Raw genomic sequence first — 16,179 nt, 5'->3', positions numbered from 1 at the left:
TGTATATGTGAATAATGGCTTTCACCGTGTGATTTGACATGGGAAATGGAAAATGCAGCAATACCATGTTTGGCTTCAATTTAAGGGCAACACTTATTTGTTTTTGGTTCAACAGCAATTCCTGTCACTTTTTATGGTTCACATTAATATCCATCTGGATTGGATCTGTAGCATTAGACAGACATGAGTCTCAGCCCGTTAGTTCTCACCGAGTCGGCGCTGCCTCTGAAGGAGTCCAGGCTGTTTTGGGTACAGGAGGATTTTCGCAACACCTCCTCATCTGTGATATGGCCGTCATTGGTGCTAGCACCTGAGCTCCCATGAGCCTCCTCAAACTCCTCCTGGTCGTAGTCGGACTCTGCGTCTGGCATGTTTGAGTGGGACGGCTCCTCGCTCACAGGCTCAAAGTCTGATCCCCCGCTGGCTCTATGGCACGGTACCCTTTCTCCATTAGTGACTACAGGAGGAGGAGGTCTGGAGGTTTGTGAGTCTGTAAGATCTGAGCCATGACTCAGTCCATTGGGGGTAAGTGGGGAGAGCTTTGCCGGTGCAGGAGAGGAGGCAATGGAGGGGGTGGCAACTAGTCCCTCTGCAAAGGCAGGTGGAGGAGGGGGAATACTTCGGAATACCTCCTTGTCCAAAGGAACTGCAGCCGGAGGCGGGAAGTCAGGTAAAGGAACAAACTCGTCCTCAGCGTGGAAACCCTCGTCCACCTCCTCCTCGGCCAGAGGGGCGGTAGATTCAGTCGGGTCGTGGAGGTTCTCCTCACTCGAGAGAGATGGCTCTAAACCACCAAAGTCCAGGAGCTCCAGAAACTCAGTAGCCACACGGGAAGCTTCCTTCTCCAGTCTGTAGATCTCAGCGTCTCTCATCTGCCGCAGCTCCTCGTGGGAGACGTCCCCGAGAAGGGACACGCCGTCTTCCTGCTGCTTCTGCAGACGCTCGATCTCCCTCTCCAGCCGCAGGATCTCCTCCATCTGGCGGCTCTCCTCCTCAGAGGTGTGACTGTGGGACAGGGTCTGGGACAGCTCCTTCTGTAAATGGACAAGGAAAGAGGAAGTTAAGTAATATTATGCCACCACATACACACCTCATAAGGTGTTTTGTTATTTGAAGGACAGTATTTTTAAAAGGAATTACCTTCTGACAAACACCATTTACCAGTAAATTCCTAAAAAAATGGAAAAAAAATAACATTTAGGATTAAAGGAATGATCATCTGATCTTAATATATGCATATTCAACATGTCATGAAGAGTGAATACCTTTTCTCATCTGCTTCAGCTGCCATTTTCTGCCCTTCCTCTTTCTCCCTCATCAGTCTCAGCTTCTCTTTCCTCATTGACTCCTCCTCTTCCTCCCGCCTCTTCTTCTCCTTGTCCATGAGCATCTGTCTCTCCTCCTCTATCTGTCTTCTCTCCTCCTCCATCCTCCTTCTCTCCTCCTCTACTCGCCTCCTCTGCTCTTCCTCTTCTCTCCTCCTCCTCTCCTCCTCTCGCTTCTGTTTCTCCCCCCTGAGTTGGCGATGGAGGGATCGGGCAAGCTGGCCTCTGTGATGTTTCTGCAGGACGATGGTGGCGAAGCGCAGCCGCAGGAAGACGCGTCTCCAAAAGTGAGCGCGGTAGTTCTTCTGGATAGTGACGACGCTGGACTGAACCCTCTTATATCGTTTCCTAGGGAGAAAATCAAACACGCACCTTTCAGTCAAGCACATAGGCATATTTAATCCAATGTTGTGTGTCACCACAAACTTATTTGTGACGTCGCTCAGCATCAGGATCTCTCTCCGTTTAAATAAACACACAGGTATAAACGCCTGTACATTGTGAACTGTGCCATGTTGAGTCTGATGAGCTTGTGCTGTTCCATTGTGGCTATGTGGGCTGCTGTGTTTAGCCCTGTGACCCCATCACCCACACACTGCACATGCATTGAATACACACATATATAAACAGTGCACACACAAATACAAGTAACTTGCAAAAGGACCACACACACACACACACACTGCTCTGACTCTCTACCCATAGCCTGACTCCGTGGCCTCTGACTGGTCTCAGGACAGAGATAATGTTACATATAATAATACAAATGCTTTTGCTTGGGTCTTTAGGGAACTTTCCTAGCCTGGGTCTTTAGTATGAGTGCCTCTGAAGTGAAGGGAACTCACAACCTGAACACAGTCATCAGACCCATTATACTCTCCCAGCAGAGCCTTCGAAGGACTGTATGTGACATGATATGTTGTAGCACGCAAGTGCAATTAACATCCCTGAGGGCGCCTGCATGTACACATTTTTTAACCACAATACAGATGTATGCCCTACTGTCTGACAGGGAGAGTAGAGAGGGGGGAAACTTGCCGCTCAGGCTCAAAAGAATGAGTTATTCACTTTTAATAAAACAACATTGACTGCACGGCCAATAGTTTACCAATACATTAAAGCCTGTTTGCCATGGGGTGGTCCAACTGAGGGGCATGACCTGTCCAGAATTCCACATAAAATTGTGTTTTCAAGATATACTTGTCAAGTGCATACCACATTGTAACCCTCAGATTAGACAAAAAAAATAAAGCAGTTATCCCCCATTTGTCCTGAAGTTGCTTAAGGGTTGTTAAAATCCTCTTATTCCTCATCCTGAATCTGTTGGAACTATAATATCTTCATACAATGGCTTTTTATGGCTGCACCATTACATCATATGGAAATATACTAGATGTTACGTGCATCATTTTATACACATTCCTCCAACTGTGTAGGAATAATACAAAAAAAGAATTGTACTCAATGCATCAAAATTAAATTGACCTGATCAATTTTACCTGATGAGGGTCTGAGGAACGTTATTGATAAAGTGAAATCAAGTTATACGAAGTGCAGGATTTTGTATTATTATTTTGCAATCAGACTTTATGATTCCACACTCCTTCTATAAGACTTTCTGGAGTACAGGACATTTGTAGTGAATTTTCTCCAACATTTTGCAGGACATATCTGGTATTATAGGAAACTCTGGGATCTTGGCTACACTTTATGTTCTGTAGATATGAACAATATAAAGCATGCATTTATAATAACTGGCCCACTAGCAAATCACTGTCCATCTTTACTGCACTAGAAAATCTGGGAGGGAACTTCTGCACTGACACTGTATAACCCACATTATACACACCCACACGAATATGGAGTGCAAAGGCATGCACATAATCTCCCCTTCCAAAAACACACAGGCTGCACACCTCTCTTACAAAACTAAACAAGGACAACAGTCGCTGCCACTCAGCCCTCAGCCCCTCCTCCACACTCCACCACTCACCTTGCCACATAGCTGAGGATGTGAGCGCGGATCACCATGCCAGCCCTGCGCCGCACCTCTTCCCTCTCCTTCTCCAGCCTTTGCTCCAGGGCCTCCTTCAGGAACACCTGTGGGACGAGCAGCGCCACGGCCGACAGGGAGTGACAGACAGGGAGACACAGAGAGGAGGAGGAAGGGGAAGGAAATAGGACGAGGTTAGTTCCTTCTTCTTGGTAAGGCTGCAAAAGATGGGCCAGCAGCAGAGATGTGAAGGGCCCCTGTTTGTCTGTTGGCAGCACCCTGTGCCCACTGCAGAGGAAGCTGTGGTGCAGTTGAGGCTAGCAGGCGAGCAGCTCCTCCTGAATGCAAAGCAGAGCAGAGCGGAGAGCTGGCACGGGGACTGCAGAGTTGCTGCTAATGCCGCCACTGCAGAGCCTCATTGTATTCAGGCGTCCTTCCTCAACATTTCCCTACTACTGCTGCTGCTGCTGCTGCTGCTGCGTTGGTAGCACGACTGACGTGCACAGACAGAGAGGGAGTGGAGAGGTAGGGAGAGGAGGGATGGAGGGATGAGGGGGGTGGTGGCTGGTGTCCAGATAGAAAGCCACACCCCTCCTTGCTCTTGTGAAGGAAGGAGAAAAAGTTTAGTTAACCCTTTCCTCGCTCCTGGAGATTTTTTTTCCATTTTTTTTTTTTCAAAGTTGGTTACTGTGGGACAAATGACAGCTTCCAGCTCCTCCTAAACTAAAACGCTCTAACAGAAATGAGCAGAGAGTGGTAACTCGACATTATAAATGATCAGATTATTCTGTCTGACCATGTTAGCAGGCTGGGAGAACCAGCCAGCTGTGTATCTGGGTTTATGTGATAATGCGATAACTGTTGCTAGCCTGGAGGATCAACTAGGAGGGGGACCTTTGAGTGACTGTGTGTGTGTGTGTGTGTCCCAGATGTTCCACTAATCAAAGGATCCCACAGCTGCAGCCCTGCCTGCCTCTGCAAAGTCTGTGAAAGGAGGAAGCTTCCTCTTCATCCACATCCTTCCCTCGTCTGTAAAACAAATGTCTGGCAAACACACACACACACACACACACACACACACACACAGTTCGTGCAACGTCGCCCAAGCCCCTAATTCTAGGCAACACACTTCCTCTGCACACAATCAGAACGTATATAATTACACACAGATTGTTTCTCCAAAGGAAATGTAGCCCCCATCTGTCTCTGAGACCCCTTTCCCACAACCCACACTACCCTAATTCCCTGAGCCCAGAAATATTACGCTGCCATCAAAAACACAACCATGTGGACAGAATGACACAGACTCAGTCGTAATTGAAAACATTTCTCTCTTTCTATTTCTTTAGTTTACGGTGTAAAGTGAAACATCATCAGCAGTTGCAGCAAAAGATCAAAATGCAGATCCTGGATGCATAATTAAGTTTTATCCACACAGAAAAAACACTTATTTCTCTCTCTGAAGTCTGTAATACTCAGTGATTCCAGAGATTTATACTATGTGCATGTGTGAAAAATGTAATATAGATAGGCATGTGCACATAAGTGGTTATGCTCTGGCTATATACTTAATAAGAACCAACACAGCAAACACATCAAACATGTTTTGGTCTTGACGTGTATTTCAGCATGTGCGCAGCTCACACTATGCATGGTGTGCCAGCCAAATGGGATATTACAGCAAAACACTGTGTCTCAGGGATTTAACGGCTGCAGGGGAACCACAACTTAGAGCAGGAAGTAACAGTGGGACAAATGTGGATTTAGCTGATTTCAAGAAAGCCTATAAAACAGGTTTATTTACCCTTTTTATTGCTGAGTTCAACATGAAGAAAAGAGGTTTTGTTGTCCAGATCGTGCTAGTCATTAAAGGTTAATCATTCAATGGTAGTGCAGAGAAACAGAGAGGCCTTTGCTGAGGGGAGTTGATGATTGTTTGAGATAAAGAGGCCAAGAAAGAAAACGATGGAGATCATTTCGCAACAATAATTTTTCTACAAGATGAAGGCATGACTTTCCTCTAACCTCTGCAACCCTTCAGCACTGCTTCCAAATCACTGACTGAGATTTTAGTTTATTAAATCAACAGTGCGACGAGTGTCAGGAGGCTAACACTCTTCCACCTACAATAAGGCTGCCTCAGGATTACTGTAAGCCCCGCCGCTGGTTTACAGTTAAAGTAACAGTTGTTGGTGTTAGGGGTTTTTGAGGAGTAGCCATATAACTCTGTAAGTTGTCAACTGGAGAGCAGAAGATTGACCACAACCGGCCAGAAAAAAATCTTTACGACATGAGTCACAGTTGGGGCTGTCCAAACTGTGGCACACATTAACAGCTTGGGAATGACAGCAACATGAATTCTTGAGGAAGAAATCAGACCCAGAAGACACCAGATTGAACCAATATGCTCTCCGGATGTTCTGCATGAAATTGTCCAAATCCCACATATTTAGAAAGAAAAAAGAAATGGTGAAAAAAGATTTGTGACTTGTTGAACATGTTTTTAAGAACTTGACTGGTGTATTCAGAGTCCATCTTACAGGAAAATGTATGTGTGGGTTTGCTCTTGTATTAATTACATTGTGAGGACAAATATATGTTCATGTGTGTTGCATTATGGGGCATTTTGGAGACAGAAAGCTGGTCTCTCCAATGCAACAAATACAATTTTAGGGTTAAGACCTTGTTTTTGGACGATGTTGGGATACGGTTAAGGGTTATGGGTTGGGACTGGGTTTGGGTAGTGGTTATGGTTACTGCTGTGAGTATCTAGGGCATGACAGTGTGTCAAAGCAATGTCCTCCTAGATGACAAAAACAAGTTGGGGCATATGTGTGCGTGAGTGTGTGTGTGTGTGTGTATGTGCTCCACCTTTGTCTTCCCCAGTTGCCACGCTGTCTTGGCTTTGTCATAAAGTGTGAGAAGCTCCGAGCAGCTGTGCTTCTCATCGTCTGAGGGGATTTTGTTATTCAGGATCATCTTGTACCTGTTGAAACAAATATTGGGAATTTCAGTACAGGGATTGCTTTTTTATTTGGCTTTGGCTGTTTCTTTCACCAGTCCTGAAAGACATAGTTCAATCATTTTGAGATGACTCATCAGCCTCTGTGTGTCCAGTATTTTTTGGGTATTTTGCTGACCTGCTGTAGAAGTCCTGAAAGGTTCTACGGACGGGGAATCCAGCCCTGCGGATCTTCACCGTTTCAAGCATCCCAGAGTATCTCAGCTGGTTCAGGACCACATCAGGATCAAACTGGTTGGCCTTCTGGAGATGACAATCAAGAAAACAACATGAAAACTACAAACAACCAAAATGCCTAATCATTGCTCTCAAATGATAACAACACAGTTCTATGCTTAAAGTCATTCTCAGCTATGCATTGAAAGTCAAGATGCAAACAGGCCTTGGGTTGTTGATATGGGACAGCAAAACACTGAAGGCAAATATCCTCTTCCACTGTTGAGCCTACACACCTATACAAATCATTCTTCTGCTGAGTCATGTTTAAAATGAACTAAAGAGTAAATTACCATGGGGAGTGCTATCATTTTACATTAACAATCAGGTTACTGCAAAGCAAACACACACCGGAGAGAAACACAAACAGTGTTAAACAAGACCTGGCCAACTGGGTAAGCCTTTCTTTCTGGAAATAATCAGCTGCATTGTTCACAGCTCTGAGTTACAGATGATCCTCAGGTCTGCTTATCGGAAAGGATCTGTGATATCTGCTGAGTTACACCCCCCTACACAGGCTGCCTGGCCGCTTACAAGGACCGCATGAAGGCCATTGTCTCCCAGAGGGCACGCAGCACTAGATAAGCCCCACACAGGACCGAAGCATTCCCCAAATGTGTCAATCTAATTACGGGCTAATGCTACTAGGCATGGAAACAGACACTTGGATACAAAGGCACGCTTGCATGTGTTCATGTTCATAATCAAGCACACGCACATAAATGTGCACCACTCTGAGCTCTAAACTCTGCTCTTTAGCAGGGGATTTAGGCAGCTGAAAGAAGTGCGGCATGTTGACTTGTTTGAGTGAAAACAAGCTGACCATTCCCTCAGTGACATATTTTCCAAGGAGGGTGGGTGCATGTAAATCACACAAATACATAGTATGTGGTGTCTGTTTGCATGCACGCACTGCAGGATTAACAGAGGCTTGTTCCATCTTGACCGACTGAGGCCAGGTGAGCGAATGCAAGGCAGAGCCAGCGAGAGCAGGGAACGGGTGAGGGAAGAAGGCTGAGCAGTTTCAATGCTAATATGTCAGCGAAAAGTATGGAATGATGCCCAGGAGGAGTGGAAAGGAAAGGAGCTGACAGAAGAGGACAATCAGAGACAATCAGACAGGGACAATCTGTGTACATTATTAACTAACAACAATAACAGTCTCTTAAACAGAGAAAATGTAAACGTCTGCCTGGTTTCACAACAGCTACAGCACTGTGGTCTTATCTTGGCATTCCACTGATGCAGCCAGATCAGCAGAGCATCAGCCAAGCTGCTGCAGCTGGAGTGGCCAATTGTGACCTCCGACCTCCGGTAAAGGATAAAGTGGTAGGAATGTGCTGGTACACAGCCCTTTTATTTGAGGAAGTACAATGAGAGTCTTGAGAGCAGTAGAGAATTTGCAGCAAAAACAAAAAGAATAGTTACTTTTCAAGTGGAACATTTACATGACTAAAGATTAGTTCTGGGAAATGAGAACTATGAATAGCATCAACGAGGTTTAACTTTGCAGGCGCTGACCTTGACAAGACTTGGCAGGGTTTCTCACATTTTCTTTTTTTTTGTGCAATGAAATTTGCATGACCTACCTTGTCCATGTTTGGTTTGATGCAGCGTACAAAAAAAGGGTTGGAGGAACTTAGTGTGGCCATCAGGGAATGGAGAGAGTCCTGAAACACAGCAGCACTGAGAGGATCAAGATCAAGACAGCAGAGAAGCTATACAATTAGGCTAAGTTATTTAAATATATGACTTCATGTCTATTCATTTATGCATGTGCTTCTCACCTTGTGGACAATAATAAAAAGGACCAAGAAAAGTTGAAATCTATAAAAGCCTGACTTTATTGTTTGTTCTGTGCTTTGGTGAGTGTGATGAACTTGAAAGAAGACAGAATGAGAGATTGCTGCTTTAGAATCTTAACTTAGAAAATTCATAAAACTAGTTCACATCTAAACAGTTGACATTGCAATGCCCTTTTTCTATCTGTTTTAAGAAACTAAGACTTTTAGGATTAAATTACACAAATTACTTGGTAACATTAAGATTTCTGTAGTGGTTGCATGATGCAGAATGCTAATCTACAAACTATGAATACAAGTACAACATTTCTCTATGAAATTAGTAAAAGTTAAAAGTAGCAGACACAATGAATGCACCTCAAAATATAACAGTACTTAGTAGTAAATGTACTGCACTGTCAGAGGGCCTGTTGTAGAATACAAGTAAAAGTCCTTAAATTAGAAATGTTAAAATAAACATGTTTAAGTATTGTTGACAAAATGTATAAAAAGATACAGATTAAATGTAATTTTATACTTTCTTTCTTTACTACTCAGAAGTCAGTCCATACAAATCATAACACACACACACACACACACACACACACACACACACACACACACACACACACACACACACACACACACACACACACACCGAGGACCCTTGAACCTCGCAGGCTATGTCAGCCTAGCTCTGCTCGCTGCCTCAGACAGTCTGTCTCCAGCGAGGCCCGGCCTGGCAGAACTGAGCATGAGTGGCCCCTGGTTGGCCCCTCTCTGCCTAGGCATCAACCCTAATCCCCTGGCTTTAGAAGCTGTAGCCCAGGCAGCCTGCCAACTCCTCCCCTGCTCATTCTCTCCCCACTGCAGTTAGGACATGCTTAGATAAGCCCTTCACTGCTCCCCCTCCACCGCCACAACCACATATTTTATATATCCCATCACCCATCATCAGCAGATCAAATGCACCCGCTGCATTCTCCTTCCCTTTCTGTCTCTCCATGATTTCTATCCTCTTTTTTTTCTCCCGTCTATGCCATCGCACTCACACTCATCATGCCAGCCAAGAGTTAACAGGTTATGTGATCCTCATCGGCAGCAGCACATGGGAGACTATTAATGCATTGTCTGTGTGCTTGGGCTGCTCTGATTTGAGAGTGACAGTTAGATCACAGAAGCTTCGGCCTCACCCTGAACTGAGAGCTGACGGTGGGCTTGCGTCGGGCCGTGCCCATCTTTAGGGTCTCATCTCCATTTCTGCTACCGACGCGCTCAAAGAGGTCGTAGATGAAGTCAAGCCTGCAGACACACAGGGTGCAGAACAGGAGGCGTGAATGTAAAAACTTGCATATGAACGGAATCCTGCAGAAGTGCGTTCAGCATGCTAAAGGACAAGAGTGGGATATGCTCACCTGCTGTCTTTGAGAATAAACAAGATGTCGTCTCTGAAGGTGTCTCTGTTCTTCTCCAGGATCCCACGCACATCGTAAAGCACCTAAAACAGACATTAAAACAAAAAAGTGTCAGGGCAGATTGTGTCTACATTTAAAATAAGACAATACTTAATGTTAATATTAATGTTTCAACCGTACGAGAAAAATAAAAAGAGAGCTATATCAAATATGAAATGCAACAAAATAGAATAAACTAATCTACATGAGCAGAAGCAATGCATTTTCAATTTGCTTGAGAGTGATTTGCCTAAACATCAATGGCTGAATACTGAAACTGAATACATTATGAAGACATAAGAAATAACAAAGATTTACAACCACATAGATATTTCCAATTGTAATGTAAAAGAATATATAACATGTTCAAATGTAATAAGATAATGAACCAAAAGTTGTTATATGTGTGCAAACATATGCACTGCAGCAAATTGGGTGTTATTGTAAGCACAGCTTTTCCTAAACTGTGTGCAGATGACTCAAACTTTAAATTAAAACCTTTTGATCTCAAAGATGTCGTAATTTAAAATGCTTAGAAAATGAATGCCATTGACGCACAGATTGGACACAAGAAAGACAATGAAGCTCATTTGTCTGTATTAATATGAATTATATTTATCTTCTGGAGGCTCATTATCCAGACTGGGTGATTGATGTTTTCTGATGACAACATTCATCAACACACATGCACAAAGTGTGACATGACTGGGGGCTGTAAATTAATGTTTTGACACATGGGGACCGGCCAGCAGAGAGCCTGTGCTAATGCAGTCACCTGTTGAGTTCTGTTCAGCCTTCATCTTAGCGACACCCCATTCTCAGCATTGCCCTGACCCACATGTAATGCACTCTGAGTGTGTGTTTGTTGCACGTTCGAAGGAAAGTATTTTATGCAAAGAAGTGCATGGAAATAATAATATAAAACATATTGTAATCTAATCACAGGCACATTTGTATACGTGTATGTGAGCTCGTATTCACAGCTGTGTGTGGGTATACTAATTCAATAACAACCCTCTCACAAGCCTTGAGGCTTATGGGAAGCCATGAGATACAAACTAGACAACACATGTATTTATAAATTAGAGGGACACTAATTGCCCTCCATTGCCCTCACATGGGTATAGACTCGTACAATAGTCTGTCTGTGTTGGTCACTTTCAGGTTAAGTTTACTCTTATGGTCTCATGATGCTACAGGGAAATGAGGATTTAATCTTACAAAAAATGCTAAATCGTACAGGTGCACAAACCATGCAAACACTGAATCCACAAAAAGAAAATATACAGTTCATCTGAAATTCTGTGTTTGCATGGTTTAATCAAAGTTGCTTCCTTGGGTTATTGTTCTTTAATTCCTAAATTCACAAGATGTGGTGAGTTGTTTTGTTGTTAACAACAAGTTCACGTCCAGCAAGGACCCCCCCACCCGCCCCCCAGCACCACGCTGATAATCAAATCTATGGAAGGACGCTACTATTTCCCCGCTGAACTCACGGCACAGTTTCAGATAACAGAAGGAGCTTTCAGAGAGGCGACTGAACTCCCCAGAGAGACACACTGGAGAGAGAAAGAACAACTGGTTGGCCTGCCTGTCCTCTCTGGACCAAGTCATTACCATAGTAATCCATGCCAGGCTTGTGACTGAGCTGCCACACTGAGGAGACCTTGTCTGAGGAGGGCTTCATGTGCTACCCCCCTACCGCACACACACACACACACACACACACACACACACACACACACACACACACACACACACACACACACACACACACACACACACACACACAGCCTTATTCACTCTATCTCTCTTCCTTGATCTCTTTGACTTGCTCTACACTTCCGTCAGGAGTAATCTCTGTTTATCGTGGAAGCAAAGGAAGGAGAGGATGGCAGTGAAGCGGTTTCTCCTGACTCAGGAAAAAGCTGATTTTTGGCAAAGAATGCCCTCCTGCCCATCCAACGACTACCTCACTTCCCCAACACACTTGTTCAGGAAGCAGGAGGAACCCTGTTTTCCCCTGTATGTGTGCTTGTATGTATGTGTGTGCCAGTGTTGCTAATTACCTCTCCAGCGTAGTGCTTGATGCCAAACTGGTGATCGGTCACTCGGGGCTTCACATAGTATGGGTTTGTCTGAGGAGAAAGCACAAAGAGACCACTGACTTTTAGAATCTTAGTCTGAAGAATGTCAGAAAAAAGTGGAAAAAATATCTCTCATAATCATCCAGAACAGTCCTGTATCCAAAAATCAATCAATGCATTTACAAAGACAACAATCTCGCCCTGTTTCCAAAGATGATTATAAGAACTGATTTGTGCCATAAATGTGGAGAAACTTAGTTTTAATAACCTGCCTTGAACCATTGCTGCACTAGTTTCAGATGAAAGAAATGTGGGTTGATTAATAGCTTAATAGCTTAATAGCTGCCTATCACTGTATTTTATTAGTGTTACAATTGAATTGAGTGGGTTTTTGTGTCTGTTATTTTGACTTAATGTAAAAAATAAATTAATTTGCTACTACTCAAAACTGAGAAAAAACTAGAACCTTTTTGTATTGATAATCAAAACAGCTGTTTATTATTTTTTTTACGTTTCTTAAACATCAACTAATCAAGTAATCGACAATGAATGATTACAGCACTAATCATGTTGCCTGCATGAAAGCTTCCTACTGCTCTGACCAAGACTTTAAAACTTATCTTGTGCTACAGACACCTCAGGGAGAGGTCAGACAGTTCTTAAGTCTCACTTTATACCTCTTCTGTTTTTTCCATCAGCCATAGAAAGCTCTGCTGGGTTTTCTGAGGACACTCTTTTCTCCTGCACACAATGCTCATCAGAATGGCTGATCACATTTCAGCATTGTTGTGTTTGCATGTGAGAGCGCTCGGGGGCGTGTAAGTGCTGCACAGACGTTCAACCCTTCACCGAAGGCAACAGGCGATTCAACGGCCCTAAGAAAGATTTAACTCTTTGGGGTTGTGTGAGCTGGTGGGTGCTGGAGGCGTTTCTTCCGCTTTGGTGGAGGGATATGGATCATTTTTATGTCTTTGTGAGGGTCTCCCAGACATGTGTGAAAGATGTTTTCAAGTGCGCGTGTGGACTCACTGCGTGTCGGCTGTGTAGTTTCTCCAAAAGGGTGTAGTCCGTGCCTTTGGGGAAGCGACTCTCTTCATTGATAAGAGCCAACATGCCCAGCTTCTAAAGGGGAGACAGACAAGAGGAGTAGGGAGAGTTAAACACAACGCAGTCATGATGAAACTCGTTATAATCCTATTGGAGCACATCTAGCAGCTTTTATCATAACAATGCGTACAGGAAACAGCATAATAATTCATTCAACTTTCTCTTTTATTTACCAAAAGAAGGTTCACCGAGCAGACACGGTTTTCGCTCCCTCTAAACTTTTCCCCTACGTTTGTGATTTTGACCCAGAAAGCTTTCAGACACAAGCCCACCTCTGTAGAAGCTCATTTTCCCCCATCATTATAATCATGGTGACAAAATAAAACAAATCATCTCCATGCTTCACCTCAACCGTACCTCCAGCCACTGACTGGTGTACATTACTGTGCACACAATATGCAAAATGAGACATATGCATAAAGATACTGTGGGAGATGGAGGTCAATGTAAGTACAGTGTGGCTTCTGGGTCTGTACGCTCTGGCTGGCGGTTAGCGGCCGCCCCCGGTGGTGACTTTGCTCTCTCTGGGTTACCTTTTCTATGAGATCCAGACACTCTGCGTTATCCATCCAGTCTATGGCCTCCCACTGGATCCCCTCCCTGTGAGGACAAAGACACACACACACACTCATATAAATATATATATATATATATACAAATATAAACAACTATGAAGACACAATGGCTGTATTGTCCAGCATGAGCATGTGATGAAATGATCCATGTCCAAGCTGCTGGCTCACTATACAAGAAAACAACTGTCTGGGCAAGAATCCCCAACCTCTGGCAGTTAGCCTGCATCGCCGTGAGGAGGCCCAACCCCCATCCCCGATCCACAGCTGTATCTGTCTCCAGCACATGAGAATTGTTTTGTTTTTCACTGTATTCACCAGCAAACAAGCCCCATCTGAATACATGGATGCCTCTAATTGTTTAGATATGGAGAAACGTCTTTACCGGTTGTACTCCAGTTGTTCCAGCGAGAAGATGTGCTTGTTGAAATACTCCTGGAGTTTCTCGTTGGCATAGTTGATGTTAAACTGTTCAAACCGGTTCACCTACAGGATGGAAGAGCATGATTTAAAAAACAATTCTGTCACTTCAGACATGTTTTAAGACATATAAAATATTCTGCTTTGATTCATAATTAGTTTTTACTGCTTGAATATATTCAATTACTGTGTTAAAATCACTTCTTCTCTGTCTCCCGAATTGAAAAATCCCAAATCTATGAACATCAAATATGTTTTTCCTTTAGAAGTTTCACGACTGGACAAAGTGTCTCCTGTTTCAGAGAAAAGTCCATTCTTAGTGTTTATGCACTGAAAGATTTGAGCTTCTACACCGCACGTATGTAAGTTGCATATTGGACCACAATTCAGACGTCACAGAATCCTGCTGGTAAAGTGATCTCACTTCTCTAAAATATATGAATAAATTATGATTTTAAATCAGATCAGATTTAATAGACAGTGACAAACAACCCACCAACTGTTTTTTTTCCTGAATAAACCTGCATTCATCCTCTGTCTAAAACGCTCAGTTTAATGCATGTCTCTTTAAGCCCCTTCTGAAAAAGCCCAGTCTGCTCTGATTGGCTTGTGGGAAAAATATGATGCACCTTTGCAAAGGTATTTTTTATGCCGTGTGTGGAGATAATCGGTATATTCTAATGAGCCTGCATGTGACACAGGAAGGGGCTTGTTGAATCACAATGATTCATGATCCAGGCAGCCAACAAAAAACTGACTGGATTGACTTACTTCACAGTTTTGGGGTTGGTACGCACTCCAGATATCCAAATGTACTGTATGTGCCAAAGCATTGACTAAGTGATTGTTTTATTATATGTCCTCTTTAAAAGCTTAAATTAGACTTTCACCTCAAAGTTCTCAAAGCCGAAGATGTCCAGGATCCCAATGGACTTGAAGTTGTCTTTGCCTTTGATCTTCTGATTGATCCTCATTATGATCCAGGAGAAACACTGAGAATAAAGTGCCATTGCAACCGAGTCCCTCGAGTCCACCGCCTGCAAATTATGACATGGAGAGATGAAAGGTTAGCATGGATACCAATGCAGGAATAAATAGAGGAAACTTTGCAGTCTGCGTCTTAAACACAGCATCAATCCATCAATCACCATGTACATGTCATTAATTCTGTCAGATGGCGGATAAAAACATGATTGAATGTGATGTGTGTGTGGCCTCAGTGGGGCGTCTGTAAAACAAATAGTGTATTGTGTCAGCGTCTGTCTGCAGACAGCAGGCAATGTCTGTGTTGTCACAATAGACAGCGTCGTTTATCACCTACATATCTTAAGAGTGACGCACTGCACTATTTGTTGGTCTATTTAAAAACTCCAGTGTAACGTTCTCCTCACATGCTCCAGAAAAGAGAGCAAGTGGACTTTGAGTCATAATTACAACATCATAATCTATATAATCAACCCTACTTGATTGATTAATGAGGTAGGTGTTGTAATTTGCGACAAATTCCCCTAATTTAGCACTCCACACAAGACGGAAACAAGAAGAAAATATGACACACAAAAAACACGAGACACGTACAGCTTTGATTTTCTCCAGCTGCAGTGAAGTCGGCCTTTCAGCCAGACAGCATCCGTGTGTGAACATAAAAAAGATGGAGCTTGCCAGCTATACACTTCCTCCACAGACATTGTGCTTGAATTGAAAACAAAACAAGACCGCCGCGTTGTGTACTGTATTTGGGCCAACAATACTCCTGGGCTTTTTTGAGTAATCCATCATGCCCCCGTCACCTCTCGCAACTAGCGGGTGTGAACAGAGCGCTGGTGGCTCCAGGATCTCCGTCACAGCAGTGAGAAGAATGGCTGTTTGTCCAGGATGGCGAGGGAGAGGGGCTAGCGCAGGCAGTCGTGGGGTGGGTGACCCCTGGCCGCTGTGAGAAGAAGCCATTCTTACCGACTCCAGGGCCGGAATAATGAACTCTATTAAGGCACAAGCTGCTTCCAAGGCCAGGCAGAACGAGCAGCAGCAGGGTGACAGCACGAGGTCTTTGTCTGGTCATGAAAAGCTTCCTTGTGACTTTTGTGTCACTGTGATAATAGTAAAGGTCCATGCTGCATATTTGCTGATATTTATGCATATGAGGTGGCTGAAGGCTTGAGCTCAGTCAAAACGGATTGCGTCATGCGTCAGAATGTGGCGTGT

At 43.8% G+C, this 16,179-nt stretch overlaps 1 protein-coding gene across 1 annotated transcript in view; it reads right to left on the bottom strand.

The window, feature by feature from the left end:
- myo10l3 (myosin X, like 3) overlaps positions 1-16,179 on the bottom strand; it is a gene marked incomplete at its 5' end in the record, with an annotated part of 51,265 nt that overhangs the window by 8,523 nt on the left and 26,563 nt on the right. Inside the window, 14 exons of the mRNA XM_079230840.1 lie at positions 210-1,034; positions 1,141-1,171; positions 1,266-1,673; positions 3,319-3,425; positions 6,190-6,304; positions 6,459-6,583; positions 8,146-8,226; positions 9,531-9,639; positions 9,753-9,835; positions 11,861-11,929; positions 12,908-13,000; positions 13,519-13,585; positions 13,943-14,043; positions 14,868-15,014. Of these exons, the coding sequence (XP_079086966.1) occupies positions 210-1,034; positions 1,141-1,171; positions 1,266-1,673; positions 3,319-3,425; positions 6,190-6,304; positions 6,459-6,583; positions 8,146-8,226; positions 9,531-9,639; positions 9,753-9,835; positions 11,861-11,929; positions 12,908-13,000; positions 13,519-13,585; positions 13,943-14,043; positions 14,868-15,014 (2,361 nt within the window). The remainder of the gene's footprint in view (positions 1-209; positions 1,035-1,140; positions 1,172-1,265; positions 1,674-3,318; positions 3,426-6,189; positions 6,305-6,458; positions 6,584-8,145; positions 8,227-9,530; positions 9,640-9,752; positions 9,836-11,860; positions 11,930-12,907; positions 13,001-13,518; positions 13,586-13,942; positions 14,044-14,867; positions 15,015-16,179) is intronic.

This window comes from Taurulus bubalis (assembly GCF_910589615.1).
Source record: "Taurulus bubalis genome assembly, chromosome: 15".
NCBI lineage: Eukaryota > Metazoa > Chordata > Actinopteri > Perciformes > Cottidae > Taurulus > Taurulus bubalis.
This window is presented reverse-complemented; position numbering and strand designations above follow the sequence as displayed.